Genomic DNA, 13,493 nt, shown 5'->3' with positions numbered 1-13,493 from the left:
TTTTGTTCTTCAGTCTAGTTGTGGAGGACATTGCTTCACTGGCCCATGTTGGTATTATCATTGCGCTCTTCCTGGGTGAGGCAGTCACTCGCTGGCCATTGGACGGCCGCTCACAGCGGCTCACAGCAGCTCACAAAAGCTCACACCCACTGCTGGGCCAGCCCCACTGCAGCTTACGCCGTCACTGGTGACTCACGGTAGCCCAGCTCCAGGTAGAGCTGTTGTTCACCATCTTAGCTGTAGAAGGCGCAGCATCACTGGCCCTCATGTGGGATCCGAACCAGGGTCCTGCTGCTCAGAGCTGGCGTCCCAAGCCAACTAGTAACCAATGTGCCACTCGGCCAGCCCTGGGGGTGGTAGGCGGTAGGGGGGTTCACTTCTTAAATCATATAAATGTCTAACCACTATGCTGTACACCTGCAACTAATATAAAATAATAGTGAATGTGAACTGTAATTGGGAAAAAACAAAACAAAACAGAATCCTCCCTAAAAACAGATAAGTAAAAGAATTTAGTCACTCCATGCCACTGCCTATAAATTCAGAAGGCTCCTCCCAGCCCAGGAGAAGGTGCTGTTAGAACATGACCTCACACTTCTCCATTCCTTGATCAAAGAATAAAGTTTCAGTTCTGCTTTAAACCCCCTCCCCCACCCCTGAAAAAGAGGTTTACCTATGCAACAAGAAGTGCAAGGATGGAGGATGGTGTTACAACATGCCCAAGCCCAGCTCTAGCAAGTCTTGGGATTGGGAGGTATTTGGATTAGTTCTAGGTTATCACCAAATATTCTATTAATTTAGAGTTCTTGTAGCTCTCCAGGATTGTTATGGTCTGTATCCAAATATGTAGTGTGGGCCAAACAAGATTTATGGCCATGGAATTTCCTTCCCTTGGTTATAGTATCAGGGCTTCTTGGGAAACCGTGGTGTTTTTTTAAAAATACATTTTCATTCTTTGAATGAACCGGATGGGTAGGTGTTAATCATTATCGTTCTCATACATTTCCTTATTTTGTTCAGCTCAGGGCTACTTCATTGTTAGTCTCTCAATATTTAATCAAGATGTGTACCTGATTAGTACACATAACTTGGCACTGAGAAATCTCTCCATATGATTTGATAGTTTTAGTTTGAGTCACTGATTTATGTTCTATTGGCATTATTTTACTTTATTTTTTCCTTTGACCATATCTTTTTTTTCTTTTATTGCTCAAACTGATAACATTTTTTTAAAAATTAAAGCTTATTGGGGTGACAATTATTAATAAAGTTACATAGGTTTCAGATGTACAGTTCTGTAATACATCGATCGCCATATGACCCAGCAATCCCCCTCCTGGGTATATGTCCAAAAAACCTGAAAACATTTATCCATAAAGATATATGTGTTCTGATGTTCATTACAGCTTTACTTACAGTGGCCAAGACATGGAAACAACCAAAGTGTCCTTTGATAGATGATTGGATAAAGAAGATGTGGTATATAGACACAATGGAATACTATTCTGCCTTAAGAAAAGATGAAAGAAGGCCGACCAAGTGGCTCAGTTGGTTAAGAGCTTGCTCAAGAGTGCAAGCTCTGAGCAACAGCGGTTCGATTCCTGGCCTGAGCTGAGCTGCCACTGAGCTGCCAACAGGTGGCAGGATGGCTCAGCTAAAGAAAAAAAAAAAGGTGAAATAGTTCCATTTGTGACAACAAGGATAGATCTTGAGATGATTATCCTAAATGAAATAAGGCAGAAAAAGTTGAGAACCATATGATTTCACTGATATGTGGGATATAAAACTAGCGGCATTATTTTAAAGATCTAAACTATTAATTAATATAAGGACAAAGAGCACATCTCTGACTATGCTGGCTAGAGATGGAAGATTTGGCCTTAATTTCTTCAATAATGAATTTGTATTCCTTCAAACATGTATCCATGGAAACAACAGAAATTAAAAGGGGCCACACCCAGCCCTTTTGTACTTAATAAGTTCTTGTATTTGCTTACACGTTGTTCTAGTTTAGGTAGGTGGTTTGAAAGTTTAAAAAGTTTCCTAGTTAGGTCGATGCTAGGGAAAGGAATGGAGAGACTTAAAGAATTTTTGAATATTTGATGTAAAAATACAAAGCTCTTTGTAAACCTCAGCTCTGCTAATCCACCTATCTCTTCTTATCCATGAAAGCCAGCCAAATCAAATACATTGTTTTAGGGCATAAGTACTACCTAAGCAATAGCAGATAAACCTAATCCAGTTACATTTGAAAGCTATGCCAATCAGAACAGCCAGCTGCTTTTTATTATGATTCATCCATAGAGGCTTGGAAAATGCTTTTATGAAACATGGAAAATGCCTTATTTCTATGGGGCTCATGATCTTCATCTGTATTATCAGGTTTTGGGTTATCTCCTCTCAGGCCCATTCTGACTTTAACATTCAGTTATAATCTGTAATTGATAATTCATCATCAGATTTTTATTGGGAACCATTTAATTAGAAAAAATTGTCCACCCTGCTCATGTTGGAGCCCATGAAAAGGACTGGGCTGCTGCTTCCTTGCAAGTACCTAACATTATGCTATGTACACCTTAAGTCCCGCCCCCTGCCCCATTTTTTTTAAATTAATGAAATCACATCAACTCTCCTATAATTAATGGGAAAATGATAACTTCATCAAGAAAATTTCTGACTTTTATTATATTTTTATTTAAATATTAGAAAATATTCATGCTAGATACAAATGACTAGCTACTACTATATTAATATGTGTAATTGTATGAACACCAGTCTCACCATTTGAAAGGACCTTCCCAACTATGTAAGAGGTCCTCTGCCCATGAAGGTGGACATATATCTTCAGATATAATCTTTTATAATATACCTCATAGAATCTTTGGTTCCTTCATGTGATTTAGGGTGATGATATACTCAGCGACCGTGGTTTATTTCATGGTCACTGAAAGAAAATGGTGAGGTATGTTTGGAGTGTCAAGCTTTGCTCTATCTGTCTATCTGTGTATCTATCGATCTATCTAACACTATCTCTAATCACCATTTTCCTTTTCATTTTTCTTGAAAATACCGAGAACATTTAAGCCTGCCTCCTCCCCATTCTCATGTATACATTGCAAACATAGATAACTTGTAAATTAATAGAAATGCTTAAGTCTTCCCCCCAGTGAAAGATGGAAAGAGAGGTAAGGTGGCATCACACAGTAGATTCTATTGCTAGAGTCCATCCTACGTCCTGCTAATCTCAGTGCATATCTGTGCAATTCACTGTAATACTCCCATGACTTGTGAAGTTATTTCCAATTCCTGATCCATCCTAGGTGAGTGAAAATGTGTACATTAGTGCTGTTCTTGTTTCACAAAAACATAGGGAAGACTCTTTTAAATTTCATTTTTATGTTATTTGAAATGTTAGCTCTTCATGTGTTTCCTGGAAGACTAGCAATTGTCAGGGGAAGGGTTTTATTCTCTTCCCCTGACTACGTGACACTTCGCTTTCCCCCCTAATTCCTCTTCTCTTCTTCCTCCTTATTCTCTCTAGCTCTTTCTTTTTCTTCTCATCTCCTCTTGCTTTTCCACATGCTCTTTGTTCTTGCTACAGGCCGTTATCAGCACATGGCACTGTCAAGTGAGCTCACAAGAGCCAGTGGTAAGCCAGGGGTCGTCTGGCTTTGTTTCACTGAGGGCATTGCCAGGAATGTACATTACATTTACTTCCGGATAGTCTTGGAGAAGTCCACACGCTCCAGGACTGGGAAATCCAGAGCAGTCCACCTGGTCATTCCCAGGAGATACTAGACACCTGCAGTGTGCCCTACGGAAAAGCAGTAAAGAAATCCTCACTTAGATATTTCTTGATGACCTGGGCATAAAATGAATAGTGGGCCTGGAAAATTCTATGCTGAGACCAAGTTTCAATTTCAAGCAATTACTAATATAGTAATACTTGCTGTAATCATTCCCCCCCCCCCCCCTAAGTACCCAGAAACCTAGAATTTACCTTGGCAGAGACTCAGGAAGGATTTCTGCTGGCACATGGGAAAGAGGTAGATAGAGGCATCCCATGATCCTTTACTATAACAAAGTCGATGCCACATGGATCTGGTTTATTTCTGAACCGAATGGGTAGCAGTAACAACATGTGTCAGATCTGTGTGGATCTGTCTGCAGGCTTTGGCAAAGAAAAAAAAAATCCCAAGTGTTAAATATTAATCTAGGAGTCCTGTTTCTGCTTAAAAGCAACAGCTCTATTCCAGTTCAGTGTCTTCACCTGTAAAATGGGGATAATAACAGTATCACCTTCATAAGATTTTTGCAAGGAGAAAACGAAATAACATCTGTAAGGTGTTCAGCATAGTGCTTGGATATTATGTTAAGTACATGGTAACTGTTGTTCATTTGTTGAAAAACAAAGTTACAGGAATTATGATTTGAGATTTCCCTACAAAAAGTGAAAGCGAAAGCAGTTTCCCAAATAACTGCAGAGGGTTACTCCCTGCTGCATTCTTTTCCTAGTCCCCATAGAATGTCTGCCTTTGCAAATATATGTGCGTATTACATGTGTGCCTGTGTTTATGTCTCTCTTTGCACATCGTACCGCCAACCCAGGGATGGTCTCTGAGGGAGCGGAGGCTGTGATTATAAATCAAGTTGGGAAAGAGGAGAGACTCTTATCGGAATGTGTTCCCTCACGTCAGCACCCAGAATAACTGCAAAGAACAGAGGATGTGGGGTCCTTCAGTCACCTATGGTACCTGACATACAACCCCGGCTGGGAGGATGGGACCATTTCTGGGCTCAACTGTATGATCAAAAGAATCGCTTGTGTTTGGAATTGGTTATATTTGAGAACATAGGGATTCAAGTTCTACAGAACGCTGCCGTTTTTCTTTTGGCTTGGGGGAGAATAAATGCTATGGGCTTGGGCTTGGGCTGTGCCTAATATAGTCTCTTAAGAACCAAACTATGTCAAGAAACCAGAAATTAGAGTATATAACAGTCTTTTACTGAAATGTTGGTTGTCGATATTTTGGCCCGTGTAAAAGAAGTTCCCTGAACTTCCAGCCATCAGCACCGTCTCGTGTTGTGTTCAGCGCGTCCTCTCCCTGCCCGCTCCTTCCTAAAGCCTTAGCCGGACTCCTTGTTGATTGTTTTGTTCTTTCGGTCTGTTGTGTTGTGAGTTGTCCTACACATTTTCTAGCTTGGGTGGCAAGTTATATTTGCCCCCCGGGACATGCACTTGTCTGCGGCACTCTTTGGACAAACCTTCTCCACCTGTATGGTGGGTCTGACTTAGAGGTTGCAGTGTGACGTAATGGAAGTGTGCGCCATCACATTTGCTAAATGCGAGCAGCAATTGGTAGGAAGTTTCTGGAACATGTGAAATCCTTTAGGCTTTACATTTTGATGCCAACGTTAGACATAAAAAAGCTAAGGTTTAGCATCCAAATGATCCAGCAAATTATCATCGGAAATGATATTTGACTAACAAATGGATGTAGCCATATGAGGAAGGATAGAATACTGTTTGATGTTTATGCTTTAAACATTTATATAAAATCTATTCTGTGCTGACACATAGTAAGCCTTTTGTGAACATTTCTTGATTGAATAAATGAGGAGAACTATGCAATCTGGATGAGCAGTTAGAAAGCTGGTTGAGACAGGTCAGGGTTTTCTTGTAATAGGGTGGTTTTGATGGAGAGAAAACCCCGGAAAGGGCAGCAGCATGTGTAGAGCAACAGAAGGGTCTGTGCAGGTGAGGCTGGGGACCTGAGGGGTGGGGATGGGGGTTTAGGGCTGTGCTTCTTAAACTTCTAGCACCTGTGGTGAAGGAACATGTTTGTTTTGTTGTCTTAAATTTCCAATCTGCTGGGACCAATACTTTTATAAAATGCAATAACGAGTTACTAAAAAAATGATCATGTGATATAGAAAGGTCTCTAAGTGCTAACTTTCCATCTCTGTACCTACCTCATCAGGGACCAGTAAAAAGCAGTTCGGACAACAGGCTGCAAAACACACTCTGAGTAGCACTAATTTAGGGAACGGTCAGAGATGAAGCTTGGAAGAGGTTGGAGTTAGATTATCAAGAAACTTGTATGTGATTAAATGATCTTAAACTTTATGCTCTCCAAATTGGCATGAATTATCTTCCTGTATTGGCATTGCACGTTAACTTACTTAAAACTTTTGTTCTGAATAGTTGTTTGATAAAACATGTCTTTTTTAAAAAAGCTGTTTGACTTAGCAGATGTGGGTCAGCGTCCCATACATTGCTGGGTGCCTTTTTTATTTTGGAAATAAATAACCTGGTTTATGGAAATTTGGGGTTGTAATGGAACACTATGTCCTCCAGGTTTTCTCTATCTTGTATCTGGTATCATCCGAGCTGGTTGGATTTTACAGCAGATTTCTCAGGAGACCAGAACTGATCTGTGAACCCTCCTGCCTTTTGTTGTCGTGCGCTCTCATAATATCTTTCCAGTCACCAGGTTTCAAGATGCTACGAATACATAGGCTCAAGCTGGATGGGCTGGGGCTCCGCCTCTTCAGAGGGCTTCACCACAAACCTGTGATGGCCGTGAGGCGGGAGGATGTGAACGCCTGGGAGAGGAGGGCCCCGCTGGCCCCCCGGCACGTCAAAGGAATCACCAACCTGGGGTACAAGGTCTTAATACAGCCTTCCAATCGGCGGGCCATTCATGATAAGGTAAACATTTCCAATTTTTAAGTATGTGGTTATGAATAAAATGACCCTGCATATGAAAAGTAAGGAGCATCCGAGTGAAAATAAAATGTTTGCTAGGGTCACTTAAATACCACATGGCACTATTCCTCTACTTTGGTTATGAGATTTCTAATCCGAATCCTTGATGGAGTCCACAATTCAACCAATAAGGGTTATTTTCACCCATTCCATGCCTTCTCCAGTGGAGGGATGGAGGGATTGCTTTCGGAAGGAGATGAAATCCTCCAGTCCTCCTCTCCTTCATGGGCGACCCTCTTCTGGGACTGGGGAGAAGAGGCCAATAGGACACTTGGGTTTTCACTTGTCAGACTTGCCTCCAGAAAATGCTTCATGGGATAGAGTTTATTCATGAGAGGTTGCCTTGCCAGCCAGTGTGTGAAGCCCTTTACATTCACCATTCTGTTTGCTTTTCACAATAATCTTATATAATTTTGAGTCTTATTTTCATTTTAGAGATATACATGGGCTGTTTCTTCCCTGAACCATTTGAAAATATGTTGCAGACATCATGACACTTCACTACTAAATGCTTCAGTATTCATTTCAATATCATTTTCCTACATAACTGTCATATCATTTTCATACCCAAAGAAATTAAATAATTCCATAATATCATCTCACATAGTCCATTTTTAATTTCCCATTGTCTCAAATGTCTTTTAGGGTCTTTCATTTTAAGTGAGGCTTAATTAAGGTTTCTTCCATTTATTATTATATCTCTTTAGTTCTTTTAATCTAACACAGCACCCCCCTGTCGATTGTTGTGTGTTTCTATGACTTTGACTCTTTGAAGAGTCCAGGCTAGTTGACTTGTAGAAGGTTCCACTTCTGGGTGTAACTAGTTTGGTTTTTACCTCATGATTAGGTTTAGGGTATATGCTTTTGACATAAATATTCCATGAGTGATATATGTTCTTTCCACTGTATCACATCGAAGACACAGAAAATCAGGTTGTCACATGATTGGAAATGCACAATCACTTGGTTGAGGTGGTCACCGCCAGATCTGTCCATTACACGAGTACGTTTTTCCCTTTGTAATTCCTGAGTCATCTATGGGATCTTTTGAGACCTGTGGATCTCCTGTTTCTCAACAGCCTTTCAACTCATGATGTTACATCCATTGATAATCTTTGCCGAAATCAGTTTTTACATGGAGGCTTGCAAAAGAATGAGTTTCTGATTTTATCACTCTTCTAAGTTTATTTCCTGATAGTCTTCTGTATGTAATAAATTTCCCTTAGTTTCTCCCTTCTCTCTTATGCTTTTGATTTTCATTATGGGTGCATGAGCTTTTTTCATTTAATGTATGATGATCCATTAACTATCAGTCTTTTTAATGCCCTAATGATTCCCAATTTGGGATAGTGAGAGTCCCTTTAAGGGGGCTACTATGTCTTTGGACATGAATCCTTTCATATTTGAGCTTTCTTGTCGCCTGCAACAACAAATTGTCCTAGCTCCACCTTGTGTTTTTTCTTTGCCACACCTGGAATTAGCCATATCATCAGGGAACCCTGATTTCTTTCAGTTTTAGAAACCAAGATCTAGTATCTGGTGTTAGGTGAACTTATTACTGAGATATTGTTGCTTGTAGCACTTTTAGTGGACAGAGCTAAGAAATACACAGACACAAGCACACATACATATATATTATTTAGTGAGTCAATACTGATATTTCCAATTAAAATTTAACATTGCAGGTTTTTCTTACCTTTAAATTTTTATATTTGCATCTGTTTTCTCCAGCAATGAAAATTTTAATTCTTTATAGCATTAATGCACATGTTTTGCTTTACCCTATAATATATAGAAAATAACTTTGGAGTCACAATGCTAATATTACAATTAACAGTAAACCTATTAATGCTAAGAGAATAGACCTTAACAGTTCTCATCACAAGAAAAAAATTCTGTAACTGTGTAGTTACAGATGTTAACTGGACTTACTATGGTGATCATTTTGTGATTATACAAATACGAATCATTGTGTTGAACACCTGAAGCTAATATAATGTTGTATGTCAATTAAACCTCAATAAAAAACTATATTAAGTGGAGTTTAATATTTCTTTGAAGAATTTTTTCCCCCTTTAGAATATATCTCACAAAGAAAATTCAGGATACTGGGTTTAAAAGTTATTTGAATTATATTTTTTCTGTGTGGTTACATTGTCAATGTGATATCCAGTTGGATTCATTTATTTTTTTGTTTCTATTACATTCTAATGTTTGCTTTTAAATCCTTTTGATTTAATTTTATTTTCAAATAATTTAAACATTTACAAGTTTCAATTATTAAAACTATGCAAAAAAGATGTAATGCAGAGAAGTCTTCCTCTCATCTTAAACCCCTACATCCCATTACCCTACCACCCCATAGATTACTATTTTTGTTAGTTTCTGATCTATCATTCCTAAGTTTCTTTTTGGAAAAATAAGCCTGTGAGTGAGTGTGTGTGTGTGTGTGTGTGTGTGTGTGTGTGTGTGTGTGTGTGTTCTTATTTCCTCTTCAGTCTTATACAGAAGGTTGTATTCTATCGATATATGAGTAGAACATGTATAAGACGCACCTTAATTTGGGGCCCGAAATTTGAAAAAAAAATGTATTACATAAAATTATTGAACTCAAGCTTTATTCATCATAAAATTCATACAACTCCTCATCACTGTAAAAAAATCTACAACCACTGTATAAGACGCACCCAGTTTTTAGACCCCAGATTTTTCGAAAAAGGGTGCGTCTTCTACATGGGGAAATACGGTATACTCTTTTGCTCCTTGCTTTGTTTAGTCAGCAGCACATCCTGGAAATCACTCCATGTCCGCCTATAGAGATCTGCTTCACTCTGTTTAATGGCGATGCAGTAATTACTCCATTGAAATTACTTCATGATTTATTGTGATGTGTTTAACCAATCTACTATAAATGGGCAAATAGATTGTTTTCAAAGAAACCAGGTATGACCCGTATGCTCATTCTTTTACCATCTCTCCTATTCATCTTTACTTTCCTTTGAAGTAGGTTTCCAACTAGATTTATCTTCATTTTATTCAACTGCCACCTTTGATGTTCTTTTAATTCTGCTTGGATCAAGCCACCCCTTTATTTAAAAATCTGAAATAACTGTCTATTACCTTCATGTACTAGCTATGCGATCTCAGTTAGGTGTGCAACCCTCAGGTTTCCCATTGATAAAATGGGGATGATAATAGTACCTACCTCATGGGATTTTTATGAGAATTAAATGAGATAATTCATGCATAGAGCTTAGTGAAGCACATAGTAGTTTATTAATAAATGTTAATGATTATTAGTTTTATTTTTTATCCATTGAAGCTCATATTCATCATGGTGGTATTCAGTCTACTTTTCCAATTTGATTTACCCCATTCTGCCCTAAATAGCTTCACTTTCCTGCCTTCATGTTTGTATGTATTTCTTCAATGCCTTTTATTGATATTGCCACCTCATATTTCCCATCTCCATCTTTCCAATCCTACTCAGCCTTTTAGATGAATTTAAATTTCCATATTTTTTTCATCAGCTCACTTGGAAATTGTCTCAATTAAACTAATATATCACTTAGATTCTGCTGATCATAATGTTCTTTGGAATTCAGCCTCATTTACTGTGCTTCTGATTTCTTTTTACTGTATTTTGTGAGCTCCTTTTCAGGAAGGATCTTGTCTGTCCTTTGTGTCTTACTTATCATCTCATCTGTAGCACAGTCCATGGTACGGAGTCGGGCAGTAATAAATACTAATTAAACAAACAAAGAAAAGAAAAATAAATATTGCAGATATCTTTCTTTTAAAAATGCACCTGAGTAGAAAATTACTATTTAGCATTTAATGTTTCTGTGCATTGTTGATACAAAATAAACATTTTACAATTATATTTAAAAACATGTGCTAGTGATCACAACTATTATGATGAAACTATGAACTTCTTAAATAGGAATATGTGCTGAATTTTCTTTTTTTCTCTATAAAACGTGTTAGATTGATCTTTTTAGTCAGCAAGTAAAAATATTAGTAGTTGTTCTATTATTTGTTCTAATCCATACAGAATTTATTCCTTCAGTAGTTTGTACCTTTCATTGCTACACTTATTTATTCAAGAAAATATGACTACAATTAATTGGGGGAATAACTTTTAACCTAAATTACCTTCTCAGGAGTATGTCAAAGCTGGTGGCATCCTTCAGGAGGATATTTCTGAAGCTTGTCTAATTTTGGGAGTGAAGAGACCCCCAGAGGATAAATTAATACCCAAGAAGACTTATGCATTCTTCTCCCACACCATAAAGGCCCAGGAGGCCAACATGGGCTTGTTGGATGAGATTCTAAAACAGGTAATTAGTGACCAATATTCATAAATGTTAACACAGAAACATGTTTTTTTATTTTACTTTTATCTGTCAGTGGAGTTTCAGTTTTCTCTGGGCATCTAGGAAATACATCATTATTCACCTCAACAGGAAAGGTAATCTACGAGGTAGTGCTTGAATGGTTCTGCTGGTCTTCAGGCTCCTCTGCTGCGTGCGTTTGTAAGAGGATCAAACACGTTTTATTCCTTTTGTATTTGGAAGTGGGAAGCATGATAGAAGTGTTCCCCCCAAATGATCATCAATTTATAAGGCCAATTGGTCAAATATTATCACCAAGTAGAATTTTAGAGCTGGAAAGAACCTCAGGGATCCTATAATGCACCACCCTAATTTCTCAGATGGAGCCCAGGGGGGTGAAGGGACTTGACTGAGGTTGCACAGCTCTGACGGGCCAGAACTGGAGTAGAGACTATTTTTTACATTTATTAAAATTCATAAGGAGAGGGAGAAGGTGAGAGGCGGCAAGAGCGGAGTGGTGATCCTGGGCGGAGGGGTGGCCTGGGGGGATGTGGGCTGTGGCGGGCAGCTGACAGCAGGGTGGGAATTGGGAGGGTGTGTGCCCTTTAACACTGGTGGGCGCTTCAGTGAGGGGTTGGGAGGCAGAGGGTGTTTTGTATTTCTCAGGCCGGCCTTTAATGGGGAAAGTATGTAAAGCAGGAGACAGCAGGTGGTAAAATATAGAAAAAAATATTCATAAAGGGAAAAAGAACATTTTTTGAGATCTAAATACTATGGAAAAACCGTCATCTATTTACAACAGAGAATTCATTCAACAAATATTGACTGAGTGCCTACGTTATGTCTGCAATGCCAACAGAATATCCCTGTCTTCAGAGCTTACATTCTCGTAGGAGGAGACAGAGGATAGATGAATACAATTCTCACGAGTCACTTGGCGATATGTGTCATGGAGATAAGTTTGACACAGAAGGAGAGAAAGAGCGCTGGGCCCTGGGGGAGATGACAGTGCTAGTTTAAATAGGGTGACCAAGGAGAGCCTCACAGCCAACTTGGCATTGAGCACAAGTTTAGAGGAGATGAAGAATCAAGCCTTATTCATCTGGGAAGTCTTCCAGGCAGAGAGAACAGTAATGTAAAGCCCCCCGGGAGTCTATCTTAGCAGAGCGTGCGAGCAAATCATGTTTGAAAATGCTTGTGCTTGTTCTGCCTGCTGTGTGGATAACAGCTGGAGGTGGAAGGAGAAGAACAAAACTGATAAGAAGACGAAGTCTAGACTAATCTAGATGCTAAACAAATGACAGTGGCTTGCACGAGGGTGGTGGAAATGGCGTTTATGATACATGGACAAACCGTGGATGCGTTTTAGAGGCCTGATCTTACAGGAATCATAGATGACATGAAGGTGGGATATAAGAGAAAGAGAAGTCAGAGATGACTGCAAGACTTTGGCCTGAGCAATTGAAGGGAGCTGCCCTAGATAGAGACCATGCGACTACTGCAAGGGGGCCGGCTTGGATGGAGGGTCAGGAGTTGAGTTTAGGGCCTGTTTAGTTTAACGTGTCCACTAGACATCCAAGGGGAAATCCTGAATGGGCCATGGGGACATGAGTTCGTAGCTCAGGAGGGCAGTTTTGTAGCTGTCAGAGACTAGATGACATCTCAAGCCATGAGACTGGATAAGGGTGGGGAGTGAAGGTAGATAGATAGAGAAGTCCCCAGGTCCTGGGGTAAGGATGTTAGAGCATTAGAAGCTGGAATCTGAGAATAAGCAGAGAACAGGAAAGTTCACAAACAGTGAAAACAATGGAGAAAAAAGTATTTTATATTGGTGTAGAGAATACATTCCTCTTAATTTCAAATGTACTAGCACTGAGCTGTAGTTCATTTGCAGTGTTTCTGAAGAACAGATTCAAAACGTTAATTAATGGAAATAACATTATAAGAAGAATGTTTCACCTTAAGCAGATAAACTCTTTAAAAAGTACTTTAGAAACATTTTTTTTGTTGTTATATGAACATTTGTTCATTATAAGAAAATTAATAAAAACAGACCCAGCAGGGCTTCTTTTTGTCAGCAGATTGTAGCCAATTACTTGGAGTTGAATGAATGTTAAACATTCTTAAATTCATGCACATGCTAAAGTAATATAATATTTAAGGAAATAAAACCACATTCCACAATTATGATGTGTCAATAGCTTTTAACCATGAACAAGTAAGATATTCCCAAGGGAAGGAAGATCCCCAACAAAAGAGGAAGACTGTGGTTTTAGTGAAGGGAAGGAAGTGAAAAACAGGCAGCCTGTTGTACTTTTAAAATGAAGGTTGCTCGTGAAAGGATGGAGAGAGAGAGAGAGAGAGAGAGAGAGAGAGAGAGAGAGAGAGAG

The 13,493-nt window shown here is 39.0% G+C and overlaps 1 protein-coding gene across 2 annotated transcripts in view; it reads left to right on the top strand.

Moving 5' to 3' along the window:
• AASS (aminoadipate-semialdehyde synthase) overlaps positions 1 to 13,493 on the top strand; it is a 59,565-nt gene that overhangs the window by 2,282 nt on the left and 43,790 nt on the right. The window contains exons 2-3 of one of the 2 annotated variants that reach the window (XM_019623708.1): positions 6,488 to 6,712; positions 10,933 to 11,109. In XM_019623708.1, the coding sequence (XP_019479253.1) occupies positions 6,503 to 6,712; positions 10,933 to 11,109 (387 nt within the window). In that variant the 5' untranslated portion in view covers positions 6,488 to 6,502. The remainder of the gene's footprint in view (positions 1 to 6,487; positions 6,713 to 10,932; positions 11,110 to 13,493) is intronic. The other variant, XM_019623707.1, reaches the window with a different exon arrangement.

Source organism: Hipposideros armiger, unplaced genomic scaffold (assembly GCF_001890085.2).
Source record: "Hipposideros armiger isolate ML-2016 unplaced genomic scaffold, ASM189008v1 scaffold_559, whole genome shotgun sequence".
Classification (NCBI taxonomy): domain Eukaryota; kingdom Metazoa; phylum Chordata; class Mammalia; order Chiroptera; family Hipposideridae; genus Hipposideros; species Hipposideros armiger.
Note: the sequence above shows the minus strand (reverse complement) of the source record. Positions and strands in the feature narration are given on the sequence as shown.